The 26,805-nt window shown below is 45.1% G+C and overlaps 2 protein-coding genes and 1 long non-coding RNA gene across 3 annotated transcripts; 1 reads left to right on the top strand and 2 right to left on the bottom strand.

Moving 5' to 3' along the window:
• INTS14 (integrator complex subunit 14) lies at window positions 1-9,075 on the bottom strand. Its single transcript, XM_085070281.1, has 12 exons — window positions 8,794-9,075; window positions 8,434-8,693; window positions 7,801-7,908; window positions 5,877-6,032; window positions 4,766-4,884; window positions 4,203-4,345; window positions 3,371-3,463; window positions 2,737-2,881; window positions 2,350-2,483; window positions 2,129-2,247; window positions 1,687-1,752; window positions 1-838 (listed from the first exon to the last, which is right to left on the bottom strand). Exons 2-12 carry the CDS (start codon window positions 8,653-8,655, stop codon window positions 587-589), a joined length of 1,557 nt encoding a protein of 518 aa, XP_084926407.1. The 5' UTR covers window positions 8,656-8,693; window positions 8,794-9,075; the 3' UTR covers window positions 1-586.
• Window positions 9,076-12,140: 3,065 nt separating this feature from the next.
• SLC24A1 (solute carrier family 24 member 1) lies at window positions 12,141-26,628 on the top strand. The gene is made up of 9 exons (XM_085070280.1): window positions 12,141-13,276; window positions 14,598-14,660; window positions 15,150-15,258; window positions 21,227-21,310; window positions 22,811-22,911; window positions 23,533-23,733; window positions 24,101-24,190; window positions 25,037-25,203; window positions 25,838-26,628. The coding sequence occupies exons 1-9, from the start codon at window positions 12,356-12,358 to the stop codon at window positions 26,085-26,087; spliced, it is 1,986 nt and encodes a 661-aa protein (XP_084926406.1). The 5' UTR covers window positions 12,141-12,355; the 3' UTR covers window positions 26,088-26,628.
• Window positions 15,249-22,631, bottom strand: LOC146432552 (uncharacterized). Its single transcript, XR_014854229.1, has 3 exons — window positions 22,293-22,631; window positions 20,895-20,982; window positions 15,249-15,665 (listed from the first exon to the last, which is right to left on the bottom strand). It is a non-coding gene; the product is annotated as an uncharacterized LOC146432552 (long non-coding RNA).
• Window positions 26,629-26,805: the final 177 nt, after the last annotated feature.

The raw sequence follows: 26,805 nt of genomic DNA, 5'->3' as shown, positions 1-26,805 counted from the left end.
TTAAATTTTTATGAAGAATTACTCTTTATTTATATTATGCAAATAAAAAACCATGTGTCCCAAGATTAATTTACTTTCACAATGCAATGCAAGTGATAATGCTCAGTACAGACTGCCTGTCAAGTTGGGCATAAAGTCATGGCCAACACTCCAAAATCAGATCTGTATCTGATCTTGCAGGGTGCTTCTCACATTTTCTTTGGACTAATCAAGTTGATGTTTAAAGTGTAGTAGCTGCCTTTTAGGATACTTTCACCATCGAGGTGGGTAACAATGTCACTGCATTTTGGAGAGGCCAAAAGCCAAGAGCTGCCTGACAATGGCATTTTTTTGTCTCCTCCCATGTACCAAGTAACTTCCACCCAGCATTCAACACCATCACTGGCTTTGGGACACTTTCCACAGAATCCAGGTCTGACTAAAGTTGTAACAAACGAGCTACGTTTGTTTAAAGAGCACTGATGCAAAACTTCCCTATTTGGACAGGAAGTTCTTCCAGCAGTGACTGAACAGGCCCTAAAAAGTCAACAAAAGAAAATTTGAACCATTTGAGCCTTAATCTCGAGAAGCTCCCAAAACGGAGACTTCACATTCTCTCAGTGCTGCTACTGGAAAAGTCTGTCTGCAGAGGAGCAATGTTATGATCGTAGGCAGCATACTCTGAGGCTCCAGTACTTGCCACTTTGAGCTGCTGGGCCGCGTGTGTGAGCTGGAAGGCAGCGTCGGGGTGTGCCGTGTCGGGCAGCAGGGTGCACTCCCTCTCCAGCATGTCTGCCACGCCCTTCAGCAGCTCCAGAAAGCCAAAGGCCAGAGCTGCCTTCCGTAAACGATTCAGCTCCTGCAAAGACAGAAATCCCCCTGTAAAGCCACTTCAAGCCTTGACATCAAACGTGGGGTTTATGTCTTTCTGTAAAGGAGATGTCACTCACAGTGCAGCTGCTCATGGATAGAAAATGCTTCAGGGTTGAAGATGATGACAGTGGCACAACTAAACAGTAGTTCTCCCTTGATCCTTTCCTATAAATCACTTCTCCCTTTTGTGCATTCAGCTATTGTACCTGCCTGCTTTGTCCGTGTCCCAGCAGGGCTCCAGCTTAGGCTTCACTGACTGACTGCTTCCTTTAACCACACTGTCCAGCAAACGTAGATACATTGATTTTTCTTCCCTATAAACTGAACAGTGCTTATGTGCACTTAGGTGGGGTATTCATTCTTGAAGTCTCTGGAGGCTGCACTACCAAACTGCTTCAGCACTAAGCTTGCAAGAGGAACAATTACCTCCAGCTACAGTCTGCTTATGGATTATAATGGTGTGGCCAAATGTGCCAGGAGTATTGTGTTTCTCTGCTTCATTTGTAGATAAAATGAAGGAGACATTTTCAGACTCAGAATGACATCTGTGTTCCTGCTCCTCTCTGATCCCTCAGTTTATTTCTGCCTGGACAACAGCATAAAAATTCACAATGGAAGTAGCAGAGGTCATGAGAGGCACTTGTAAACAAGACATACCCATCCCACAAAATGTTGAGGCAGCCCATGGAAATCAGACCCCCTTGTCTCACCCAACCAGTCTGTAAGTTTTTGCGGAGCACTACAAGCCTGCACAGAACACAGAGTGTGGTTCCTCTGTCACATGCACAACCATCACTGTGGATCAAACTGAGCCCAGCCTGGAATGTTACTCACTTTATAGAAGGTTTGTGTCTTTTCAGGGAGTTTCCTTGCATTTCTCAAGATCTTCTGTACATCTGTCTGCAGAAAAGAGGAAAAAAAAATACAAAAATCTTGGCAGCTTCTGGGGAAAGCTGCAGAACAACCCCCAACTCTTTATGGATAAATTATCCTGACCATTGACAAGACTGCAGCTCACAAAGGCTGAAACATAACCGGTAATTATACTAAATCCAATAAACCAAGCCAGATGCTCCACTGGAGACACAGCTCTCATTAAACAAGCTATGCTTTCTGATTGCATTTTAATCATGACATTGTAAAGAGGCAGTGTTTATAAAAACGAAAGAAAAGCAATAAAGCAATTACATTAAATGGGCAAGACATGCAGAGACTGCAGTTCCTGCTAAGATGCCTCCTGGTGCTCCAGGTAAAGCAGCACAACCTGGATCATTACCTGGAGGCCACTGGGTTTAATCCAGACAGTGACATTCTGAGCGTAGCTGCGCTTGTTCTTGGGCTGCAAAGGGAAAGGGCTCTTGTTGTCATCCTCCCCATAAGGATTTTCTTTTGCATCTGGGAGAGAAAAGAAAATATAGACTTAGCAAATAAGAATTGGCAAGATCATTCACACAACACTGAATGTGTAAGAGTTGTTCAGAGGAGTGTGACCAGTACCTGAAATGGGGCCAAGCTGTGCCATCTTGCCCAGCCATGGGAGGGGCTCAGGACCAGGTTCAAAGAGGGACATCATGAGGTTTGATTTCTTCTTGCTATCAGCTTGTGAATAAAGCATTCCATACCACTCTGGCCTGTGAAAAAGAGCAAATCCACAAAGGCTGAAAATTTTCCACCCCTCTGCCTAGAATGTGCCTCCCTCTCACTGTGTGGAGGCTCAATGTTTGCAATTTGTACTGACAGAAACAAATCTGCAATTAAAAATCCACAGCTTTGTCTAGCAGTGCAGAGTTCTGCACAGAATACAGATATAAATAAGCATAATTTATAAATAAAGCCTAAATGAGCAAAGTAAGAGATTTTTCAGGCAGACATCCAGCTCCATACCCCAACTGGACGAGAGCCACCATGCCTTCCACTTTCAGGCTGCCATGTAATAAAACACAGAAGTTGGGGATTTTCCCAGCAATTTGATTAGCTGAATTCTCATCTTCGGTGTCATCTGTGATCCCAGGTCCCACCTCATCCCCTTCTGGGGAAGAACAAAAGCAAACAAAGAGAAAACATGAGAATAAATTCAAACACACAAGTTCTGTTTCCATGACACCACCCTTTACTGTTTGCCTGCAAAAGTTAATTAATACTTTTGTAGAACAAACAGCTGCAGAATGAGCTGCCTGGGTGAAGTGGCAAAATAATGATACATAAATATTCCACTGCATTGTACTCAAGGGCATTAAATATTCATCTTGCATCACATATTTCATGGCTCATTATGATTCTGAACTGTAAGTTTAGCATGTTTTATTAATATTGATGTTATAAGGACCCTGATCCCTTTATGAACTTCCCAAAGAACACAGTATGCTTGTGGTCAAGGTTTTAATTTTAATGCAACCACACAAACATGACATCTGGTATTTTGATAAAGCAGAAAATCCATGCTTCCAGTCTAAACTACATTACTAGGGAAGCTTAAAGTAGTTTTTGCTGAAAGAAACACTTTTTTTTTTTTGCTCACCTCTGTTAAGTGCAATGGGCAGTACCAAGTGTCTGGACAAGACAGGAGGGCTGGAAATATCAGCTATGTCTACAAACCCAACAATTTCTAGATCTGTGGGGAGACAACAGATTTAAGTCAGATTTAAGACAGTTTAATTCAGATTTGGAAATAGCTGAAATGTATTCAGAGCCAATTTAACATCACCACTTCTTACACCACCAGGTTTTCTGAAGCAATGACTAAAGATAGCACAAGAGAACCCAAACTCAGCTGGAGTGTAAAGGTGTTAATAAGTTAGAAATACATAAAACACACAGCTTTTCAAGATGAGAACATGACTTTCAGCACACACATAGTGCTGCCCACAAGCTGTACTGCTGCACAATTACAGAATTGTGCACCTTGCTATTTACACTGTACACAATCCATTGCTGCCTTATAAATTCCAAAGGAGAGAAACCAAATACCTGCTGCTCATGGGAGCTGTGTCCACTAATGGAAGGGCTGAGAAAGGCTGCACAGATGTTTTTAAAAATAATTTCTCCCCCATGAAGCTTATGAGGATGTTCATGGAAAGCAGCCTGTGGCTGTCCTCCTGTCTCTACACTTAGAAATTGGCACCTTGAGTTCTGAAAGTGCTTCTACCCCACTCCAGCCCTTTAACCAGGTACACATGGGTGAAGTGGGATGATATTTTTGACCCCCAGTGTCACACATACACAAAAAAATCAGCCAGCAATTGATCCTTGCAGAGACAAAGTGGATGAAATCACTACACAGGATGAGAGGTGATAGTGAAAGGGCAGAAATAAAATGGATTTTAGTAAAAAAGCAATCAAAGATTTGTTACCTGTATTAATTGCTTTGGGAATGGGGTCTATTTCCTCATCTATAATGAAAGGCTCTGGTCTGGGAAATACTTGCACATCAGATGTTAAGTGGCCACACTTGAGAACAGCATGGAATGGTGTATAAGCCAGGTCTATTAGCTTTCTAGAACACAGTTTTTAAGGAAAACATACATATTAAATGAATAGAGTTTGTCTAAAGCACACTAACTTAGCTCCCAAAGCTTTTTTTAACTACACTTAATAAAAAAGCTCTAGTGTTGCTACATTATGAAACAAAGCAGCATTATCCCAGTGATGGCAAATGAACAATAATTATGGAAATTACTGTCTTCTATCTGCCAAGCATAAACAGATGCTATGGCTTGGTTGCAATGACTAAAATAAATATTGACCATAACCAGTGAAGGCCAAGATGAAATTACAGTCAACAAGATAATAGACTAAAAATAAAAAAGTTTAATTAGAACATCCCATATCACCAGATTTCTTATTGTATTTGTTTTCCTTTTGAGATACCAACTGGAAACCTTCCCAAAGGCCTGTTATCTACAAGTGTACTCACCCAAACATGGACTGCACATTCTTCAGGCACAGGGGGCCATCAATGGTGAAAATCTGCCCTTCCCCATTGTTTAAATCAATGAGCCTTTCCAGGCAGTCTAAGGAATCTGTGCTTTGAAGCTGTAAAAAAAATAAAGGGAAATATTTTTGTTGAGTGTTCTTTTTATTCTCTTTTGTACTAACCAGTATTTTTAAAGAAAATATACACAACACAGCAAAAAGCATCTGATTGGATGCTCTCCCATGATTTTTTGTTATCTCTCTCCTTTCCAAATAAATCAACATTCTTTGTCTCTCGGGCAATGTTCTCTTATTACTTATCAGAAACAGAAGATTGATTTTAAACATTTTCCCAGTTATTCTGATGTGTAAACAATGCCTCAATCCACCAGCTCAATCAAAAGGATCATCCTTGACAGAGACCCTGAAGCTGAGATATCTAATTGATGCCTAAGCAGAAAATCCTTCTGTAAAGGACACAAGACTAGAGGTGTCAAATCAAAAGCAATGCTATTAATAAAACCTAATCTAAGGAACATTAGTCAAATAGGCTTATTTTAAAAAACAGTGTTTATGCAGCAGAATTCTAATTCCTGTGAAGATTTTTAAAGCTGGGACTGAAATTTGCAAGAGAAAGAAGGAAGAAAATTGGCACCTTTCCTTCAAAACTAAGAGAAGCTATTTTGAACACTGGCTTGGAGACTTTAGTTTTGCCCTCTCACATTTCTGCATAAAGCTACTGTGTTTTAAGTGTTGAACATCTTTGCAACACCAATCATTTATTAAGAATTTAACTGTAGATTAAGAAGAGCCCCAAAAGCATTCAATGTAATTAATACAGTAACAGTAATAATATAAACAGAAAAATTAAAATTCCATAATATCCCCCAGGGAGAAACTAACATGACTTATAAAGATTATGATCATAATCCAGTAGCAGTAGATAATAACAGTGCCATAATAAACTTCAAATTCTCTTTCACCCAATAACTAATCACCAGAACATTAATTAACCTTAAGCACAAGAACATCAACGCATGTTTTGTGCTGACCTGGTCGTTAGCTCAGAGAAGACCAACAACTATCCAATGCAACAAAGAATAAGACATCACCTCTTCCAGATTGGCCATGCACATGACATAGAGCTTGGATGGGAACGGGAAGGGCAGTGGGAACCTGTTGCTTTCACTGCGCTGGCTGTGGGTGGCCAGGGAGTGGCGCAGGGAGCCTCTGCCGATGCCCAGGCAGCCGTCGGTGACAAGGACAACCTGCAGGGAGAGGGGACAGGTGAGACACACTTCCCTCTGCGGGGGGAACCTGAACACCCTCACATTGCAGCAGCCTTCCTGCAGCATGTGCTGCCACGTGAAAATCCCTGTTCCCACTGGATTTCCTCCACTGAGCTGGGCAAAGAACTGTGAGGAAAATATCCAGAAAAAGTCCCACATAAATGAGAAGCTGAAGATTGAACCCTCATGATCTACACTGTGTGCATGGTAAATAAAGATTTTCTTGGTGTCAGGCAATTGTACTAAAGTTTGAATTTCATACATTTAATTTTTAAGTGTACACTGTACACAGCCAAAAAAGCAGCCTGTTGCTGCTGGACTCAAGGATTCCATGTTTATTTTCAGATGGAAGATAAAGCCAATTTCTTCTGCAGAATCTTGAGGGCAACTCAACTTCACTACAAGCCACAGAAACCACAAAAAAGGTAGTATTAGTGATCTTAATTCTTTGCAAACACAGCTGCAGTATGCACACTTTTTATAGCAGAAAACCACCTTTTTCCATTCAGTTGAATGTCCAGAGTCAATCCTAGTGGAAACCTAGTAGATTACACTGAATAACAGGATTATTTACACTCAGCTGTGACCCAATCACTTCCAGAGAGTAAAAGAGCTGCTCCTTCAATGCTGCACAGCAACAGCAGGCATGATTTCTGGCTGGTAGGTAAGGAAAATCAAATCCAATTGAAACTTCATGTGTAATTGCTGCATCCAGATTTGTATCCTCTTCATCCTCAGTCTCTCTCTCCTCAGACCTGTTGCTCACCAGTGATGTCTTCCACTACTCCAAGACTGCACAGTACACTCCTCAGTGCCTTTCACCACCCCAGCACCTGAAGTGCCAGTAAAATGAACCATGACATAAATGAGAGACCAAATTGTTGAGGTCTAATCTCTGCTTGGTTTTCACATCCTTCTTGTTGCTTTGAACATTTTTGCTGTCCCAAGGTGCCTTTTATCCATGTTGGATTACAAAGCACTGCCTAACCAATAAACCTCTATCCTTTTTCTCCTTAAGGAATTTTGCTTCAGACATCTTCCCAGTTCACTGAGCTGCAAAATTACTGAACTTAAATCAAGTGTCTGAGAAAACTGTGGGTTAAAAGCAAACTCTGCCATAAGAGGCAGCAGATTTGGAAGGCTGAGAACATTGAGGGCTGAATGGAGTGTGTGAGCAGCTGCACGTCAAATGACTCATTTGGGAAAGAAGTCAGATCAAAACACACTCAGCAGCAGCCCCACGCTGCTGGTTGAGAGCTGGAATTGTTACAAGCTCTGGAAACCATCAAGGACTGGAGGGGAGAGGTTCCTGCATGTGTGAGTAACACCCTTTCCAAATGGAGAGAGGCTCCTGGGACAGCAGACTGCATCCAGATCAAACACCAGGCCTGCATGACAGTGCTCCTGAGCCAGGTTTTACAATCCACTGCACTGCAATAACACATTGGACAGGAAACAGTCCCATTTTTTTTTCTCCTGGAAATTTTTATAAAGATCACCTTCTGTTCATATTCCAGATTTAGCCAAAATACTAATTCTTTGTGTTTTTGCAGCACCAGCATGCCTGAGAGTATTCAAAGCTTTCCAATCATATTTGCATTTCTATCTGCAATTTGCAGGCACAGAATCAATCAGAGTCACAGAGTGGTTTGGGTTGGGAGGAGCCTGAAAGATCATCAAGTTCAAATCTCCCTGCCAGGGGTAACTAAATATGCAAATAACCTAAAAACAATGAAATCAAGTGTACCTGGCAAGGAATTGCTGCTCCCCATTCCTGCTGGACAATATTGCAAACCCCCAGCAGCGCTGACTCCAAACAGGTTTTGTCATAATCATCCATGTTACTCAGGGCTTCCTGCAAAGACAAACACCACAGTCACTGCTGGGGAAAAATCCCTGCCAGGAGACACCCAACAGCCACTCATGGCTCTGTGTTACAGCAGTTCCTCTGCTCTGCAGGGTAACACAACTGCACAGTGACTCAGAGGGGAAAAAGGGAGAAAGGTGTAAGAAATGATGAATGAGATCAGGAGACAATGACAGCTGACTGTGACCCATAAAAACAGGGATATCACAGAACCACTCGTAGAGCTTCATCAGGCAGCCCTTTCCTCCATCCCATTTGTAACTCCATCCCATTTTAGAGTTAATCAGTCACACCCCAGGGCTCACCTGCAGAGGTGCAATTTGCAAAGTAGCAAAAGGCTTCAAACACACCGATTTCACCTGCCCTTAAAATAAGGTCAAACCCACTCAATTCAAGACGTTGTGCAAAGGATGATACCAAATCACACAATTCCACCGTGCTTTGGTGGTGCAATTGGGTGATTTTTAAAAAAAAAATCGATGGTTCATTGCTTTAGCATTTCACATCCCCCACCTGGAGCGTGTTGTAGTCTCTCGTGAAAGGCACCATCAGCTCCCAGAGCGATGAGAACACCACCAAGGCCGTGAACTCCAGCTTGTAGTTGGTGGCCATGTGCTCGAAGAGCATGGTGAGCCCGTGGGCAGCCAGGTGCTTGCGCTGGTACTCCTCGGAGCCCTCCACGGCCACGGGCCGCGTCATGGACAGCGACACGTCCATCACCACCACCGTGGGCATGGCGAGCTGCTCTTCTGCCCCTCAGGGACAGGATCAGCCTGCAGCGGGAGGAACAGACACAAATCCCTGTCAAAGCTGCGCTTGGGGAGCCACGCGTCTCGCCGCCTCACGCTGACCGCGGGGAGAAGCGACAATTACCCTTTTTCCCCCCAAAACGCGGGACTGAGCGCAGGTTAGGTGAATGCACGGTGAGCCGCACGCAGCATTTCCAGCGGGGTGAGGCCGGCAGACGGCAGGACCTGAGGCTGGCCGGGGAAAGGGCGCAGCGCTGCCGCTCCGACGGCTGTCCGGCGGGGATCCAGCGCTCCCCACAGCGCTCCCCACAGCGCTCCCCACAGCCCTCCGCCCTCAGCGCGGCCTCTCCCCGCAGCGCTCCCGGTGCGGCCCGGCTGTGCGGCGGAAGGGAAATGCTGCTGCACACCCCCGGCCCGCCGCGCCGCCATGCGTCCGGCACGGAAAGCATCCCGCCGGAACGCGCGGCCCGGGCGGGAAGGACCGCGGTTCCGCAGGCCGGGAGGGGAATTCGGGATGTCGGTGCTGTGGGGATGTCGGTGCTGTAGGGATGTCGGTGCTGTGGGGATGTCGGTGCTGTGGGATGTCGGTGCTGTGGGGATGTCGGTGCTGTGGGATGTCGGTGCTGTGGGAATGCAGTGCCCGCATGAAATGGATCGCCGTGCGGGGAGGAAGGTTTATGGATCAGCATCCCGGCTGGGCAGTGCGTATCCTTCTCCCTGTTCTGTGGGAGTGAGGAGGGGCGGGAGGCAATAAACTCCGTTGCAAAACTGTGTTTGCTTTAAAATTATCATAGAGTCACAGAACAGTTTGGTTGGAAAAGCCCTCTAAGATCATCAAGTCCCACCATTGCCCCAGCACTGACGAGGCCACCGCAACCCGTGTCCCCAAATGCCACATCCACACGGATTTTAAATCCCTCCAGGGTTGGGGACTCCAACACTGCCCTGGGCAGCTGTGCCAGGGCTGGACAGACCTTTCAGTGAAGAAATTTTCCCTAATATCCAATCTAAACCTTCCCTAGTGCAACTTGAGGCCATTTCCTCTCCTCCTGTCCCTGTTCTCTGGAGCACAGCCTGACCCCCCGGCTGTCCCTCCTGTCAGCAGTTGTGCAGAGCCAGAATGCCCCCTGAGCCTCCTTTGCTCCAGCCTGAGCTCCTTTCCCAGCTCCCTCAGCCATTCCTGGAGCTCCAGACCCTTCCCAGCTCCATTCTCTTCTCTGGACTCTCTCCAGAACCTCAATGGCCTTCTTGGCATGAGGGACCCAAAATCAAACCATCATTTTCTAATTCCGCTGTGATAAATCTGATTATTATATTTTTGTGCCTGTGAAATCCTTGGCTGGGGATGTTGTTATTTCCCCCCCGTGGAGCTGCACCATCTCAGTGCCACAGAAGGCTGCTGTGCCTGGCAGGTCTCTGCTCCCTCCCTGAGGGATTTTCCCAGGAGACAACGAGATTTAAACCTCCCTCTGGCATGACAAAATAGACACACACTGTGGCAAAGGCCAGCAGAGCTGCTTGTCCAGCACCTGGCCTGTGAGCCATAGGAGCTGCCTCAAAATGCAGCTCCATGTGCTTTGTTTAAAAGTGTTTATAAGTGTGATTTCCCCCCTGCCAGCCCCGTGAGGGTGATCTGTGTCCATGGCTGGGGCTTCACTCCAGCAGTTTGTGAAGGGGACAATCACCTTCCCTCACGCTGAGGATAACCTGGGGTAGCAGACAAAGGTATTCGCTTCAGAGATAGACCCAAATCTATACAATACTGTTTAATCTTCTTAGGGGCTGCAGGTATTAAATTGGATTGGCTATTCCCCCACTAACATGTCCTTCACACCTGACCCGCTCTTGGTTCAGGACTCTGCCTGCAGAGGAGACATTGTGAAAATGGGATCATTTCCACTTGCATCTCTCTGCACCAGCATCTCCCATCCAGCTGTTAATATCAAAGAAGCTTCCAGCACTACACCCAACCCCTGGAATTCCCTTTCCTCCTGGACAGACCTTTGGAAGGTAGGCTGGGGAGGTTTGTTTGATTGCTTTGGATCTCGTGTGACTGAGATAGGAGGTGAGAAAAGTTTATCAGGAGTTGATCTAAACTTACAAGACTAGAGAAACCATTTCTCTGGTCAGGAATTGTGAAAGGTTGGAGAGCTCTTAGAACTGATCCTAGCTTTGGATGTCTTCCTGCTCACAAAAAGTCTTTTAAGCAGCTCAGTTTGGAGAGGAGAAGTAAAACCAGGAGAAGTTTAAATAGGAGTGTGTGCATACCTCTGTGTTCTTGCTGTGCCATCCTTTTAACTCTCCTATCTTTGTTAGAGTTACTTTCTCATAATGTGCAATTTTGTTATACCTATTGTGAAATTCTGCCACATGCATGTTTATGTTCTTCTGACATATGAAAAGCAAAGCTTGTATAATCTATTTATCTAGGGACTCCCATAACCCTCTCTTACTGTTGCCTTAGTGATCCTCCCAGCTATTTAAATTAATGTTGCCTGTTTTGCAAGAAATTTAGGCTGATAACTTCCCTGGGTGTTATGCAAGAGGCTAAGTGTGTGATAACTTGCATTAAGAGCTTATCTGAGAATGGTTTGGAAAACTATGATTCACATCCAGCTAAAGAATAATGTAACATTCCCACTCTGGGGGAAAAAAAGTAATCCATGACGAGTGTCATTCTAAGGTAAAACATTCCAGCAGTGCTGAAGGGTAAATTCTGTCCAGCCCCAAATCCCTGTCTCCATGCTGTCACAGCTGCAGGCACTGGCACTCTGGCATTTACAATTTCTCCTCCTTTCTAAATGCTGTTCACTTAATTATGCAAGATATGCTAATTACCCCCTAATAAAAGGTATTATTACAATTCCACTTTGCCAGTTCTGATTTCTGCAGAAGGGCCTGAAAAGATGTAGTCATAGAAACAAAAGGCTGCTCAGCACCTCCACTTTTACCAGAACCACATCTTCCTCATGCTCTGCTCAAATTGAAGGAAAAAACTCACCCTTCCTTGGAGTGAAAGGGTGGAATGCCACAGAGAAGCATCACTGGGAGCTCTCAAGCAGCTTTCATCCTCCTGCTGAGGTTATTTTGGTGAATAACTAGGAGGGAAGTTTGAACAGCTTGATCTTGTCTTCAGAGCATCATTTCTAGCAATTTAAAGTTGGTTCCTTGACAGAAGCTGTATCTTCTCCTCCTGCAGAACAGAGACCAAATTGATAGTATTACAGAATAACAACTGGGATCCAGTAAAAACACAGTCCTTAACATCTCCTGGATATGGGAATTTGGTGGAATCAGAATTCAGCTTGGATCAGACTGTCTCAGCCAATTCCTCTCTGTTTAGCCAAACCTTTGATTATTAATCAGCATAGCCTATAGTCATAGAAAAAAAAATAGACTGAAACCTGGATCTAGATCTGTCTTTACTCATTTAAGTCCATTTCTTTTTATTGAAAAATAGAAAAGCAGTCAGTGAAGTGTTGCTGCCCAAATGGTGGAAAGTTGCAGTACTTTGTTTTTCACACCAGATTTTCTTTTGCAGGATTTCCCATTTTGTGCTGTGCAGTTCTACTCCTAATGATCCAGATCAGCTAGAAATTCCAATGGTGGATGTAAGTTCAAACTGCTGACCAAGAGAAGTCTTCAGTGGCTTCTGGACACAGCTCTGAGTTTCAAACCTACAGGAAATGCATTTGCCACGGAGGAGGAGGCTGAGGAGGAACCGAATCTTTTTCTTGCTTGCCATAGTGTTGGTCCTCTCTTTCTACCAGCTCCAGTTCAGCCCCTCTGCCCTTCCAGCATCCCACAGAGCCCTCCAACCCATGGACCCTGTCAAAGAGACCCCCAGGGACCTCCCCAGCAACAAGACTGCTGTGAGAGGCAATGCCACAGCACCCAAAATAAGGCACTGTATCTATGTGGATCCTGAGCCAGCTGTGCCCGTCACTACATCAGTGGGTACAACACCACAGCAAGAAAATGCCAGTGAAAGCTCCCCAGATGAAAAACCACCCTATGAGTCCAAAGGAGAATACCCCCAGGACCTATTCAGTGTGGAAGAACGCAGGCAAGGGTGGGTTGTACTTCACATCTTTGGCATGATGTATGTGTTTGTGGCCTTGGCCATAGTGTGTGATGAGTATTTTGTCCCTGCTTTGGGAGTGATCACTGAGAAGCTGCAGATCTCTGAAGATGTGGCTGGAGCCACCTTCATGGCAGCAGGTGGATCAGCACCAGAACTCTTCACCTCCCTCATAGGTGTCTTCATCTCCCACAGCAATGTTGGCATCGGTACCATTGTGGGCTCAGCAGTGTTCAATATCCTCTTTGTCATTGGCACCTGTGCCCTCTTCTCAAGGGAGATACTCCACCTGACATGGTGGCCCTTATTTAGAGACATCTCATTCTACATTGTAGACTTACTGATGCTCATCCTGTTTTTCCTAGACAGTGTCATTGATTGGTGGGAAAGCCTCCTTTTACTGACTGCCTATGCCACATATGTGTTCACCATGAAACAGAACGTGTTCCTAGAGCAATGGGTGAAGCAGGAGCTGAAAAGGAAGCTAAATGCTGTGCAGGCAGCATCAGCAGAGCATATGCAGAAGGTTGGTGTCCTCAGAGTTCAGAGGGCAAGTTGGAAATTATTTTTTTCTAGTGTAAGCCACAAAGAAAAACTGCATCTCCTTCACAAAGCATATATTCAAACCTCAGAATGCAGGTACTGGTCAATAATTATGGTTATAAAATGAGGGAAATGCAAACAAGATAGAGATTCTAAGAAATTAGAGAACATCGCTGAAAGGGAATTCTACTTGTGCAATTACTAAATGTCTCTTGGCTGCTTTCAAAGACCTGTGTGGGATTTTGCTTACTTGGCTGTTGTAAAAAGAGTTTCAGAAAGGATACTTGCAGGAACACATTGTTGGTCTGGGAATAAGATTGGACAATTCTGGTAAACAGTGGGGAAAAGGCTTCTGTCCCAGCCTCTTGCAACTGAGAGATGTTGGAGGAAATTCTCTTTTCCCTCTCTGAAGCCCTGTGTGTTGCTGGGACACTGGTGGTATCACTCATTGCCTATCAGCAGCACAGAAAGGCATCTGGCAGCCTTTAGCCACCACTGCTTGTTCTCCTGGTCAGCATTTGAAGTACCCAGACCCAATTCCATGCCACCAGATTTCAAACTGTCCTCTGGCACTGCATGCTCTGCTAGTCAGATGTGTCCCAGGCCCTCATGCATGCCTTCTGATCCCAACACTCCATATAATTTAAGGAAAGGAAGGAAGTGGGGTGAGGGGAGTTGAAGTGGTGCAGAATCGAGAATTTGCTTCTCCTTCCTCCTCCTGGTCTGTTGTTCAGCCAGTGCTCATAGCTGGGAGTCCTGAAAGCTCCTGTCTTACATTCCAGTGGGATACATGTGCAAGAAACTGCAGTGACACACATATGTCACTGTGGACATCCCCAAGCATCACAAATTGAATCCAGCCCTGCACTTGGGGTTTACAGAGAATTCTCTAATGTTAGTAGCATGACAGAGAGCTGCTGAACCTATCCCTTGGGGAAAAGAAATTACAGAAATTCTAAATGATGGAAAGTAATGCTAATCACTGTAAAAAAATTCCCCATTTACACCTTCACTCAGCTGGAAAATTAGTATGGATACAGATGTTTGGGGATGAAGTCTGGGTCTGCCTATACCTACAGGAATCAGTTGTGAGTCTGCCCCCAGCATCCTCCCTGGGGAGCTGTAGGTAGAATGCTGTTTCTCTTGGAAACCACATGCTTTTAAGATCTTTCAGTAGCATCCATGGTCATTCGTGTCAGCTGTCCCACTTCCTCACAGGCAGCAGCCTGAAGGATCATTCTATCCTGGAAAAGCAGGTGAAGCAGCAGAGGTGATCTGTCATTTCTGTTCTGCCTTGCTTGCAGACAAGCTCTGGGGCAGTTGCAGATGATGGAACAATGAAGCCACAAGATGTGAGGAAGCTGCAGGTAGGTCTAAGCAACTTTACAGGGAACTGAAGTCATGGCATTTTGAATCTCTCCTCATGCCAGGTCATGAATAAAGGTGTCAAGTCCTGTGTCAAGAAACCTGGACCAAAGCCTGTATCACATCAGGCACAATGGCCACTGTTTGCCTAAGAGGACACCTGGTTGAGCTCTGTCCTTAAAGGAATTTTTATAAAATTTAAGAGACAGCTCAGGCTTCCCAGGTGGATTTAACTAGAAGAGTGCTGTTCATTCTCTGCTATAAACAGGCATACAGAAATTCAGAAAGTGACTATTCTTACCTGGTTTTGTTGGGAAATTTCCTCCTGGGCTCCCAAAGCAGAGGCTGGCAGGGTCTGTCCTTCCCCATAGCAAACACTGAACAGCTCATTTCTCTGCTGCTGTTGAATTGCTTCCCCGTGGCTTGGAGAGGCCCTGTGTGATGTAGTGGACAAGGAAGCTGCAACTGACTGACTTTGTGCCTTCCCACAGCCTGGGCCAGCCTTGCAGCGGGGCAGCAGCTCGGCCTCCCTGCACAACTCTCAGATGCGTGGCACCATCATGCAGCTCATGATCTACACCCTGGACCCCCTGGCAGAAGGTGAGTGGATGCTCCACACCAGAGGTTCACAGCCCTGAGTGGTTTAACTGGGGATACAGTCAGTATTTTGGGGTCAGTAACTCACCCTTGGGGTGCAGCTGAGCATCACAGGTGGCGTCAGGTGAGGGGAGCTCTGTGACAGTGGGATGTGCCACTTCTGATCACGTGGCTGGCAAGGACAAACAGCTCATGTTTTGCTTCTGCCACATCTACTTTTCCTATGCCGAGCTGGTTACTGCTGTGGTGGCAGCTGCTGCTGCTGGAGTCCCTGAAAGTGGTGACAGTCCCTGCTGTCCCCCATTTCCACTGTCTCTCCTACTGCAGTGGCAGCAAATGTGAGTTACAGGCTTCCTCTGTCCCATAGCATGTCCCATCTTCCTCTTCTTAGCTCAGACCTCATCCCAGCCCTGAAACGGCAGCACAAAAAGGGGTTAAAACCCTTGAAGAATTTTCTTTTTCACATCATTAGTTAAAATGCCAGCTAAAATTCCAACCATGGTGGTAAGGCCAATTCTGTGTGATTCAGACTGACACTGAGCACCTCTAAAAGCCTGCACGGCTGTGGTGTCACCACTGTCATGGCAAAGAGTGCCCACAGCAATGGGCAGCTCCCCTGGGCCAGAGAATGACCAGCTCAGGTCCAAGACCTCTATTAAACTACACAGGCTGCAGAGAAGTCTCATCTCCAGACTGACTCAGGATCTTTGTACACAGCTTTTTAACATGTTGCTTTATATTCATTTTAATCCAGTCACACCATGGAGGTTCATTTTCTAAGAAATAGTGAAGCACATTAAAAAAAGATGTTTTTAAGATTTTTTTTCCTAGCTCAGCACATGCCCCACCCCTCTGCTGCCCTACTTGTTCTAAAGAGATTATCTGCTGCCCATTCAAAGAGAGATTGAAGCTAAGCAGATCAACACCTCTCCTGTCCCTCACAGAGGTTACAAAGAGGACTCTCCAGATCCAAATCCCAGCTCCACAAACTGATTGAGGGAACAAAGGAGGTTGGATGAGGACAGCAAGGCAGATCAGTGTTTGCTTTGACAGATTCCAGTGAAGGCACTCAATGTGTAATGAACAGTAGCCTAACAAGAGCCAGACTTATCACAGTTTGCTCTTCTGCCCTTGCCTCCTGTGCCCCAAAAGTTTGTGTCAACAGCACCAGAATAGATCCAAAACCTTCCATATCCAAAAGAGGATATGCCATTGCCTTGAGCATCAGAAAGTGCCAGACTTGGGGGGCTGCGGCCACTCAGAGACCTCCCAGCACCTTATCTTTCCCACACCTCTAAATGTCTGTGCAGCATCTGCCCACCCCAGGCCACTACAAACTTGGCTTTCTGGTCCAGGTTGGTGCCCTGGTGAAACTCTGGGACCCTTCAGCAGAGAACTGGGGGAGGCTGAGGTTGCTGGCCCAGGCCAAGGAGAGCCCCAGCCAGTTCAGCCCAAAATAGGCTGCTGGGAGTTTCCATGCAGTTTTGAGTCACTGTCCTTGCCAAAGAGGCTGCTATTCCCAGGCCTTGAGTATACTGAAGAAACAGGACTGAGGGAGCAGTCTGGATCTTCTCTCAAAGAGAACTTCCCTACTTGTTACATAGAATCACAGAATCATATATGTTGGAAAAGACCTTTAAGATCATCAAGTTCAATTGCTCCCCCAGCACTGCTAAGGCCACCACTAAACCACGTCCCCAAGTGCCACACCTACACATCTTTTAAATCCCTCCAGGGATGGTGACTCCACACTGCCCTGGGCAGCTTGTGCCAGGGCTTGAGAGCTCTTCCGGTGTAAAATTTTTTTCTGATGCCCAACCTAAGGCTCTGCCGGCAGCCCGGCAGAGTGAGAGCCTGAGTGTGTGCGGCAGCCGCTAGATGGGAGTGTGACCGTGTGTATCTGGCTCTGGTACCGCAGGGATCGTGCGGGGAAAGGCTGCAACAACCTCTCCGGAAGGTTTTTATTTCCTAGACCCTTTACTTTACTGATATCACTGAGTTAATGGCAATACCTCTGCCCCAGGTATTGCCTGTTCCACTCAACCCTGTGAGAACAGAGACAGCTCATTATAAAATATAACAATAAAGTTACTGATATTACAACAGCTCAGCACTCAAAATCAAGGAGCCAATGTGCCACGTTCTGTGTGTCTCGTAGGAGATACTCCTAACCCTGATAAATTCCTACTTAAAGAAAAGAGATTCTGGAGAAAAGGAGTGCCTTGTGGAGCTTGACCAGAGAAATGAAATGATGTCCCAAGGATGGCTCTGAAAAAGGATTTGAACCTGCCAAGGCATATCAGGACCTGTGATCTGATATGTTAATAGTTACTAGTTCTGTGTTAGCAGCCCTGCAGCCCTGTGGGACAGCTGTGCCTGGTTCCCATGGATCACCAGCACAGTCCTTCCCTTTGCTGTGTGTGCCGCACTCTCTGTACCAGGCACATTTCTCTAATTAGGCTGCCACAGAAAAGATGATCCCAAAGCAATTTATCTTTCTTCAAGGGCCCGTGTTCCTTCTTGCCAAGGCCTGTAGCATCAGCACTTGCAGGCTGTGGTAATGAGCACTCAACAGAAGGAAAAGGTTGCCAACAGTTGCTCAGCAGTTCCTCGCTGAACCTACTGCAATCAGGATTCTCTAGGGTTTCCTTCTTTCTCCTACCCTCACTTTTATTTGGGCAGCACAGAAGTGGTTTCAGGGCAGCAAGGTCCAAAACATAGAAAAGCTGCCAATACTTTGGTTTTAACCTCCAAAACCAAATCCCAGGGACAGAGGTCTTGGAAATACAGATATTTGAAACACAAACTTGCAACACCCCTTGTGTGAAACAAAATTTCTCATTTGAAGAGTGGATTGAGTTCAGAATGTGGGGGTTTCTCTTTTTGTATTAGGAAGGTATCATTACTTTAGTCTTTGTCTCAGGGAGAGTATGTGTTTACTTTAGAATTCTAATATTTACATTGCATCCTGGATTATATTTTTGATAGAACTTTTTACTCTCAATGTACCTTTTTTTTAGTTAGGAATTCCTAGCAAGTTCATTCTTTTGTCCTTTCCCCCACTTTCTGAAAGTGTCTTTTGAGCATGAGATCTTTTCAAGACCATCCCATTAGACACCAGAGGGAATTAAAGGGAACAAGGATTTTGGAAATGCTCAGGAACCCTCTCATTTCTGAACCTCTAGTCTTACCATCAGACTCTTTAAACTCTAGTCACACAGGGAAGAAAGCAGAAGCCTGCATTTCTGTTTGAATGAAGCAAAAGGCTCCAGAAGTGAGGTTGTCAGAGCTGCCTGCCCTCACTATGCCCCAGTTAACAAGGTAATGATTTTGGACATTAGAGCAGAGCAGTGGGCACTGTTGCAGCTGGAGAAGGCTGAAGGCAGTGACAGCTTCTCCTTGCTTCATTACCATTCCATCATTTGTTGTAAGAGAATCATGATACAAAGGGGCAAAAGGAATCACAAAGTTGTTTTTTTTTTTAAACCTTTTTTTTTTTTTTAACTTTTAGACAGCAGAATCTCCAAATCCTTTAGGTTCATATCAAATTGTAAAGAAAAAATCCTCCCTTGTGATTGTGTTGTGAATCCTGTTAGATTGACTATTAGAGCCAAAGAGTGAATTAAATGTAAGAGCCAAATTCGAGGTAGAAGCTCAGCTGCCACCTGAAGTCTATCCTGGATGCTGTCAATTCATAGAACAAGAATTCTCCTAGAGAGCACCTTAGGGCCATTGGATACAGACATGTCCTGTGTGACAGGTTCTCACCCTGGGGACAGAGTTGCCAGCCGTGAACGCCCCAGGGGACAGAGAGGGACACTGCCCTGCACAGCTAATCCAGCCCAGCAAGGACTGAGCTCGTGGACATCCTTTTTCCCCGTGCTGACCTGCAGATCTGGCCAGCTTAGAGCCAGCTCTGCCTCTAGTCTCAGTCCCTCCTGTAGGAATTGTGTGTCAGAGGAATTAACACCTTTTTAAACAAGGCTGATCTCATGAGAACTGGACAGTGGCCTGGGCCTAATCCATTTATCCTGACAGAGAGATGCTCCTGGGCTCCACTCAGCACTCCCACCCCACAGCCTGGCTGAGGGCAGAGAGCCAGGAGCTTGAATTTATATAATCTCAGGCTGAGCCTGACTGTCCTGACCCTGCTGACAGGAGCTTTTGCAGCAGCTTCTGGGAAAAGCCACACAGAAGGATGCATTGCCCAGTGCTTAGAGGAGACTGGGAGCACAAGGTCCCCCCTGCACTGAGGGATGTGAATGAGCACAGGGGGAAGGAAGCAAAATGCTTCACATCCCCTCCAGTGAACTTCAGTACTGACAAGGAACACGGAAGAGTCAGGCTCTTGAGTCCCAGCCAGCCTTTCAAAGGAGAAGAAATTATCATTTAGATTAGAAATTCTTGCCTGTGGGGGTGGTGAGGCCCTGGCACAGGGTGCCCAGAGAAGCTGTGGCTGCCCCTGGATCCCTGGAAGTGTCCAAGGCTAGGCTGGACAGGGCTTGGAGCAACCTGGGATAGTGGAAGGTGTCCCTGCCATGGCAGGGCTTGGGACTGGATGGGCTTTAAAGTCCCTTCCAACCCAAACTGTTCTGGTATTCCATGATAATTTCATCTCAGTCCAGCCATTCCAGTGCTCAGTGGAAATCCCTGTTGGTGAAAGATGTTTCTGTCAGACAGTACCAGGAATCTCACCAGAGCAGGACTTGTCCCCTGAGGTCTTAATGCCTGAACTGGGCCCAGTTATTGGACATACACCAGATTTTACTGATTTTCACAAGATTTAGCACAGAACAGTAGTTCTGCCCTCATGGCTGCACCTGGTATTTCTATTATCTCAATGTCATTGTGATTAATAAAGTGGCAGGGCCCTGCCCTTGAGGCAAATGGCAACAGCACCTTCTGGGTGCATAGTCAACAGCATAGTAGATTAAATCAGTGTGATAAAACTTTCAGAGGGAATTAATTTACAGCCCTGCACACCAGCCAAGCAGAGCATTGGCCAATTCCTTGTGCCTACTGTCCATGTGCAAACCCAGTGTCATTGGGTGTGCAGCTCAACAGAGGACACAGATCAGAGCAAAATAGGCTTTTTCTTTGAGCCTATTCCTGTTCACTTTCTGTGAGAGTCAGTAGTAAGATATCTGAGAAAAAAACAACTATGGAGACACAGAGTTCACTGTAAACCAGTAATAAAGCAGCTCAGCTGGGTACAGCAGAGCTTGGTTTACAGTGGAAGAAGCTCTCAGCAGTCCCAGAAACAGAGCACTGGAGCTGTGCTGGTGAACATCATCTCTCAGACAGCCTGGACCATGCTGAACTTGGATACCAGGAATTTAGATCAGCTCCAGCATGAGACACTTGTGTATGCTTAGAAAAATCAATCATTTTCCAGGGAACTGGAACATAAAAGGTGCTCATTTTCCCTTCCCATCAGGTGTCCAGGCTGTAAGCAGCACCCTAAAGCCTCTTCAACAGCCACATGGCAGGAGGAAGGTGTCATTTTTAGTTTGCACATAATCTAACCTGGAAAAAAATCAATAGCCCTTTGGGAACAAGATGATGTTGCACCGAAACTCCTTCGCTATTCTTTCTACATTTTCTTCCTATGAAGTACAGATATCCTCTGTGTTACTGACCTGGAAAGGATTTCTCATCCTCTAGAGATTCTCTTTAAATATGATGCTGTTAGTTCCATGTCAAGTTCCTGGTGTAATTGCTGTAGCACTAAACAATACAACCAGTTTACAAGTTTAATAATACAGTAAACAATACAACAATACAAGTTTAATACAACAGCTACAACCAACTAGCAGCAGCCAAAACCTGGGGTCACAGCAGAACAACTCCTGGGTCAGTGCTGGCTAATGAAGCAGGAGGAAGGGGGCAAGAGCATGAGTGTGTTAGGGGAGGCAGCTCAAGGGGGCTTTGCACAGTGACAGCTCTGATGATCCTTCCTTCTCACCCACAGCAAAATTTAAAGACAGAGTTGACATCCTGAGCAACATGGCCAAGGCCAAGGCTGAGACCCTGGAAGGACAAGACTCCCAGCCAGGTGAGTGCAGGAAGAGCTAGTGCTGTTTGCCTTGCTTTGCACTGCAAGCCCTCACCTTCTCAGCACAGAATGCCCAAGGGCTGGCAAAGAAACACCATGGGCTAACACAGATTTCGTGCTTTTACTGGTCACAGATGGCTGCAGCAGAAATCAATCGATACACAAGGGCAGGAACAGCCAGCCCCAGAGGAGCTGTTAGTGAGGCAGTGTCAGGGCAGGGAGAAATACCAGAATGAACTAGAAATGGCCATGGAAGAGTGCAGGAGGGAAATCAGGCCATTGCAGACAGCACCTGGGTGATGCTGCCTTTTGTAGATCCTGCAAATGAGGTGCTGCTTAAAGTACCTTCACTTTAGCTTGGAAATTTGGCACACTTGCAGAAGGGCACAGAGGATTCCTTCTGAGGGAATAAACTGCACTGACTGTCTATCAATTCCAAGGATCTGTGCACCCTTCCTTGAATAGAATCACAGAAGTATATAATAGGTTGGGTTGGAAGGGACCTTAAAGCTCATCCTGCTCCACCTCTGCCATGGGCAGGGACACCTTCCACTATCCCAGGCTGCTCCAAGCCTGTCCAACCTGGCCCTGGACACTTCCAGGGATCCAGGATCTTTTTCCACCAAGAAACTTTTGGGTGGAAGGTCCCAGTTTCACACAACATGGTCACACCTGAACACCTCACAACACTGGGCCTCACATAGGTGAATGAGCCCAAACTTGAAAAAATACCATTCAAAACCTCAATAAATTCTTGGTTCGTGCTGTGAACACCACACTGACTTCACTCCCTCACCTCTGCTCTGTATTTCTACTGTATCCTGAATACTGCTCCATATTCTACTGTATCCATATTTCTACTGTGTTCCCAGAGAGGTTTCCGTGTTCCTCTTGGCTATGCAGGTTAATGCAGGAACAGCAGGACATTGCAGTTATTTCCTTGTATGTGTCAGCACTTTCCTATTTGCTTTTGAATACCCACCAAATGATCAGGGATTAAAGTCTGGCAGCACATCGCGGTCATTTCTCAGAAGCCTTGAAGGATATCAGTTCCCTGGAGAATGCTATGCTCTGCTGGGGAGGCAAAAAAAAGAGAAGCAAAGCTTTACATACTTTCTGGCTTTTAAGGATGGTTTTCACACAAACTTCAGAATCTAGAAAGAAACCAAGAAAAGCTCATCAGTTGTAGATGAGGTAATTAGCATTTCCCTGTTGCTACACATGTGCTCCTTGGAGCAGTTCTGGATGGAAGGTCAGAGGATCATCAAGGTCTCATTCTAATCCAGGTGGGCCAAATTCTGCCCAGATTTACCAAACACAATCACAGTCAGGGAGCACACAACACAAACCTAGGCAATCTGAGGGTATTTAACCTGAAATGCCACCATTTTGGTAGGGAGCTCAGACCTCCTGCTGGTCACAGGGAAGGTGACCACCTGGTGTGGTGGCCACCCTTCCAAAATGACCAAATCCAGCATTTCTTCTTATTGCTTTTTGCAGAAGAGGAAAAGAAAGGACCAAGCACCGTCCAGGTAACTCCTGCCAGTGACTCTGAGCCCAGCAAAGACATACAGAAGGCAGATGTGCCACAGGATGATCAGGTATCAAAATCAGCAGCACAGGCACTAAGTGCCCATCCAGGCTGACCTTCACATGTACTTTCCTTTTTCCCTCCCCAGAGCTTTTGGGACAGGACCCAACCCATGTCGCTGGCATCTATAAATAGCCTCTGTCTAGTGATTTATTAGGGTGCTGGCTGAAACATTCTGGCTTACAAACACAAATTGGGTCCAAATTATGACACCAACTGAAACTGGATAGTATTGTCCCCTCAAATGACTCTTCTGAGGCCAGAGGGTACTCCAGGGTAAGGGAAGATAAGAGCACGTGCCTGTCCTGTGCTCACCAACAGACTGTTCTGTTTTGCTCCCCAAATCCCTTTCAGGTGATGTAATTTAGCAGTTCTGATAAAAGGTTTTTCAAGGACAGAAAATGTTCAATTAGATCAAAATCCAATCTAAAAGGTGGTTGTAATTACTGGATTAGTTAACAATACAGAGGTGCTGGGGTGGGGTGTGCCTGGATCCTGTCCCACAAGAGTTGTGGCTGCCCTCAGCAGGTTACAAATGTGAGCTCTGCTCAGGTGAGGCCACAGTGAGTAACAGCAGCTCCTTCTTAGTGTGAAAACATATTGGCTTTTTGATTTTTTTCCTGATCTACAGCCCCCGTCAAGCAGTGACACCTCAGAGGACAGCAGCTCTGAGAGCCAGGAGGACAGTGATGGTGACAGCACAGAGGGTGATGAAAACGATGAGCCCTTATCTCTAGAATGGCCAGAATCAAGGAAAAAACAAGCAATTTACCTTTTCCTCTTTCCCATTGTCTTTCCTCTCTGGAGCACTCTGCCTGACGTCAGAAACCCAGTAAGAATCTATCTTCCTTCTGCTACTGGAGTCATTAACTGAGCTATAGATTTCTTGTGGGCAAGAGTCCCTGAGTCCATTTTTCCATGTCTGGAGTCTCTGCATAGTTGAAGTGCTGTTACTGCTGCAGGGAGTGGGACAGGAGCCCCAGCTGCAGTGTAATGTCATTCCAGAGACTTAATTTAATAAACCACAAATTCTAGCAACTGCAGGTCACCTAATCAAGCTGAAAAACAGAGCAAGTAGTGAGCAGGGTCCAAGTTAAAGCAATCAATTGCAGTGAAGTATTTCAGGTGAAGAGTTTTCAATGGGGAATATTAACTTTCCTGAAACTTCTCTTTTTTCTTTTCAAACTTGATTTCAACAGGACTCAAAAAAATTCTTTGTCATCACATTTTTTGGATCCATCCTCTGGATTGCTGCATTCTCTTACCTCATGGTGTGGTGGGCTCACCAGGTGAGAGGTTTATGTTCTTTTTGCAAATCACCATTTCAGAACAATTAGATGGAGAGAGGGGACAGTGTTACTGTGGCATTTTATCTGATGAATTACAGCTGCAGCCATCCATCACAACAGTAGAAAATTTGTTTTGTTAGAACCAAAAGGGGTATTTTTGATTTCCTTCTTTTTGATTTGACAAAGATTCATTCATTTCTGAGAGCTTCCAAAGGAGCTTGTGCATCAAAGGAAAAGTACCATCAATATTTATCTTAATTCTGACTTTTCATTGAAGAATGTTTCTGTGAGGAACATAATTATCCATTACCTAATTAAAATTCTAGGGGAGTATAGGTTCTGATTCTGGAAGCTGCTAAATGATCTTCACTCCCCCTGTCCTAATGTTCACCTGGTATTCTGGGAAATAATACTTCCACCTTGTAGGATCAGCCCCACAATCTGTATTGAGTGATATATTGCACACATACAGTAAATCTCATCATGCCATAAATCCAAGGACTGTCATCTCCAAAGGCCCTTTGATCTTGCATAGCTGATGTTAAACTTGGAAAGGTAGACAACATCCAGAAGACAAGGACTGAGGACAGGAAAACTTTGCTGCAGCTGACTTGACCTTGGCTCAGTGCTAGCATCACTTTGGTCAGATTCCCTACACTATAGAGCAAATGCAGAATCAGACACTGTAAAATTTAACTTTTTGATCCTATAAAGCAGAAAAGTGCTGCCACATTTACAGGACTCAGAATATTTTCACTCAAATATGGCACAAACCCTAAAGCTGCACAGAGCAATTATATTCCACATCCCAGTGCTAACAGCCCTACGCAACTTTGTGTTGATCAGGTTGGTGAAACAATTGGAATATCAGAGGAAATTATGGGGTTAACCATACTGGCAGCAGGCACTTCCATCCCTGACCTCATCACCAGTGTCATCGTGGCACGGAAGGGCTTGGGGGACATGGCTGTGTCCAGTTCTGTGGGCAGCAACATCTTCGACATCACTGTTGGGTGAGTAACAGGTCAATGCTAAAAGATGCTTTTCTTCTGAAACACAGAGTTACCTGGTTTGAAACCAAACATGCCTCAAATAATTTCATTTTAGCTGTAGTTAAATGAAGGGCAGCTGAGCAACCAGTTCCTTTTAAAAAACCCCAACCCAAACCAAAACCCAGCCAAGAAACTGTTATAACCATCTCCATCCAATTCTGAATCAACATAAAAGTAACAATTTTTCAAGATAAAAATGCAAGAAATCTTGGGCTGACATCAAAGATCTACAGGCAGGAACCTTATCTGGTCACTCAGAGACCTTCAGCTCCTGTGCAAGGTCAGTATCAGTGCCTTAGATCAGGATCTCCCATCCTGAAGCATCAGGACATTTCTTTATTATAGCAAGCCAAGGCACTTAATTCTTAGGTATTATTTTCAAACCCTTTTTACTCTTGGATTGCTTTATGATAGTGCAAGCATTATCCAAATGCAGTTTTGACAGGAACAACATCCAGTTTAGATTTATGCTGGGCTATATTGAATACAATCACACATTTTTTTCCTGTAGCAGTTTGGAAGAATTGCCTAGTTATGATGCAGAAAATGAACTGCTTCAAAACATTTATTTCAATTACTTTTCCTTTCCTTGCAGCTTGCCAGTTCCCTGGTTCCTTTTTTCTATCTTCAATGACCTCAGCCCTGTGGCAGTCAGCAGCAATGGTTTATTTTGTGCAATTGTTCTCCTTTTCCTCATGCTCCTGTTTGTGATTATCTCCATCGCTGTCTGTAAATGGAAAATGAACAAACTACTAGGGCTCACCATGTTTGCTCTTTACTTTGTGTTTCTGATCATCAGTGTGATGTTGGAAGACAAGATAATATCCTGCCCAGTATCTGTATGACATGTGGACACTCCAAGATGCGTGTGAGGATCCAGCAATATCAAAATGGGGTTGAGGTAGCAGTTGTTCCACTGAAAAAAGCAACCAGAATTGCAAACTTACTGAAAATAAGATACCTTTAACATGCTAAAAAATAAATCTCAAGTCATATGTTAGCTTCTACTGTTTTTCTTTAGGATCAGAACAGATACTGAAATGACCAACATCAAATAACACACATTTAGGCACTTGTGGAAAGGCTAATACAATTTAGATGCATCAAATTTTCCCTGTGGCTGATCTCCTCAAGTGAAAGGAGCAGATTTCAGCACAGAATATTTACAGAAACTTTCAGGAACACAATCTAAATTACTCAGTGAACTGCTCAAACTCAGTGAATTTTGCTCCAGTGGGAACAGAATCAGTCTGCTGTGGCTGGGCCTTGACAGAACTGCTCTGCTTAAAATCCCTGCGTGAACACACAATGATCTCCCTCAAACTGCACTGAGTCCTTTCAAATCTGAACCTGATCTTGCAGTACAATCCCTCAAATTCATGTCAAGTGCCACCAGTACAAGTGTGATGTCACCTGGATTACATCTTGCTGCGACAAGGCTCAGGGGTTAGAACAGCACATTACCTCTAATCAAAACTAAAGCCAGGAATCAAATACTTCAACAAGGAGTTGAACTGCTGGGGGTTTGTTTTCATTCTGACACTCATCTCTGACAGTTACAGA

The sequence above is a fragment of the Lichenostomus cassidix genome, chromosome 10, assembly GCF_008360975.1.
Source record: "Lichenostomus cassidix isolate B80296 chromosome 10, HeHo_3.0, whole genome shotgun sequence".
NCBI lineage: Eukaryota > Metazoa > Chordata > Aves > Passeriformes > Meliphagidae > Lichenostomus > Lichenostomus cassidix.
Note: the sequence above shows the minus strand (reverse complement) of the source record. Positions and strands in the feature narration are given on the sequence as shown.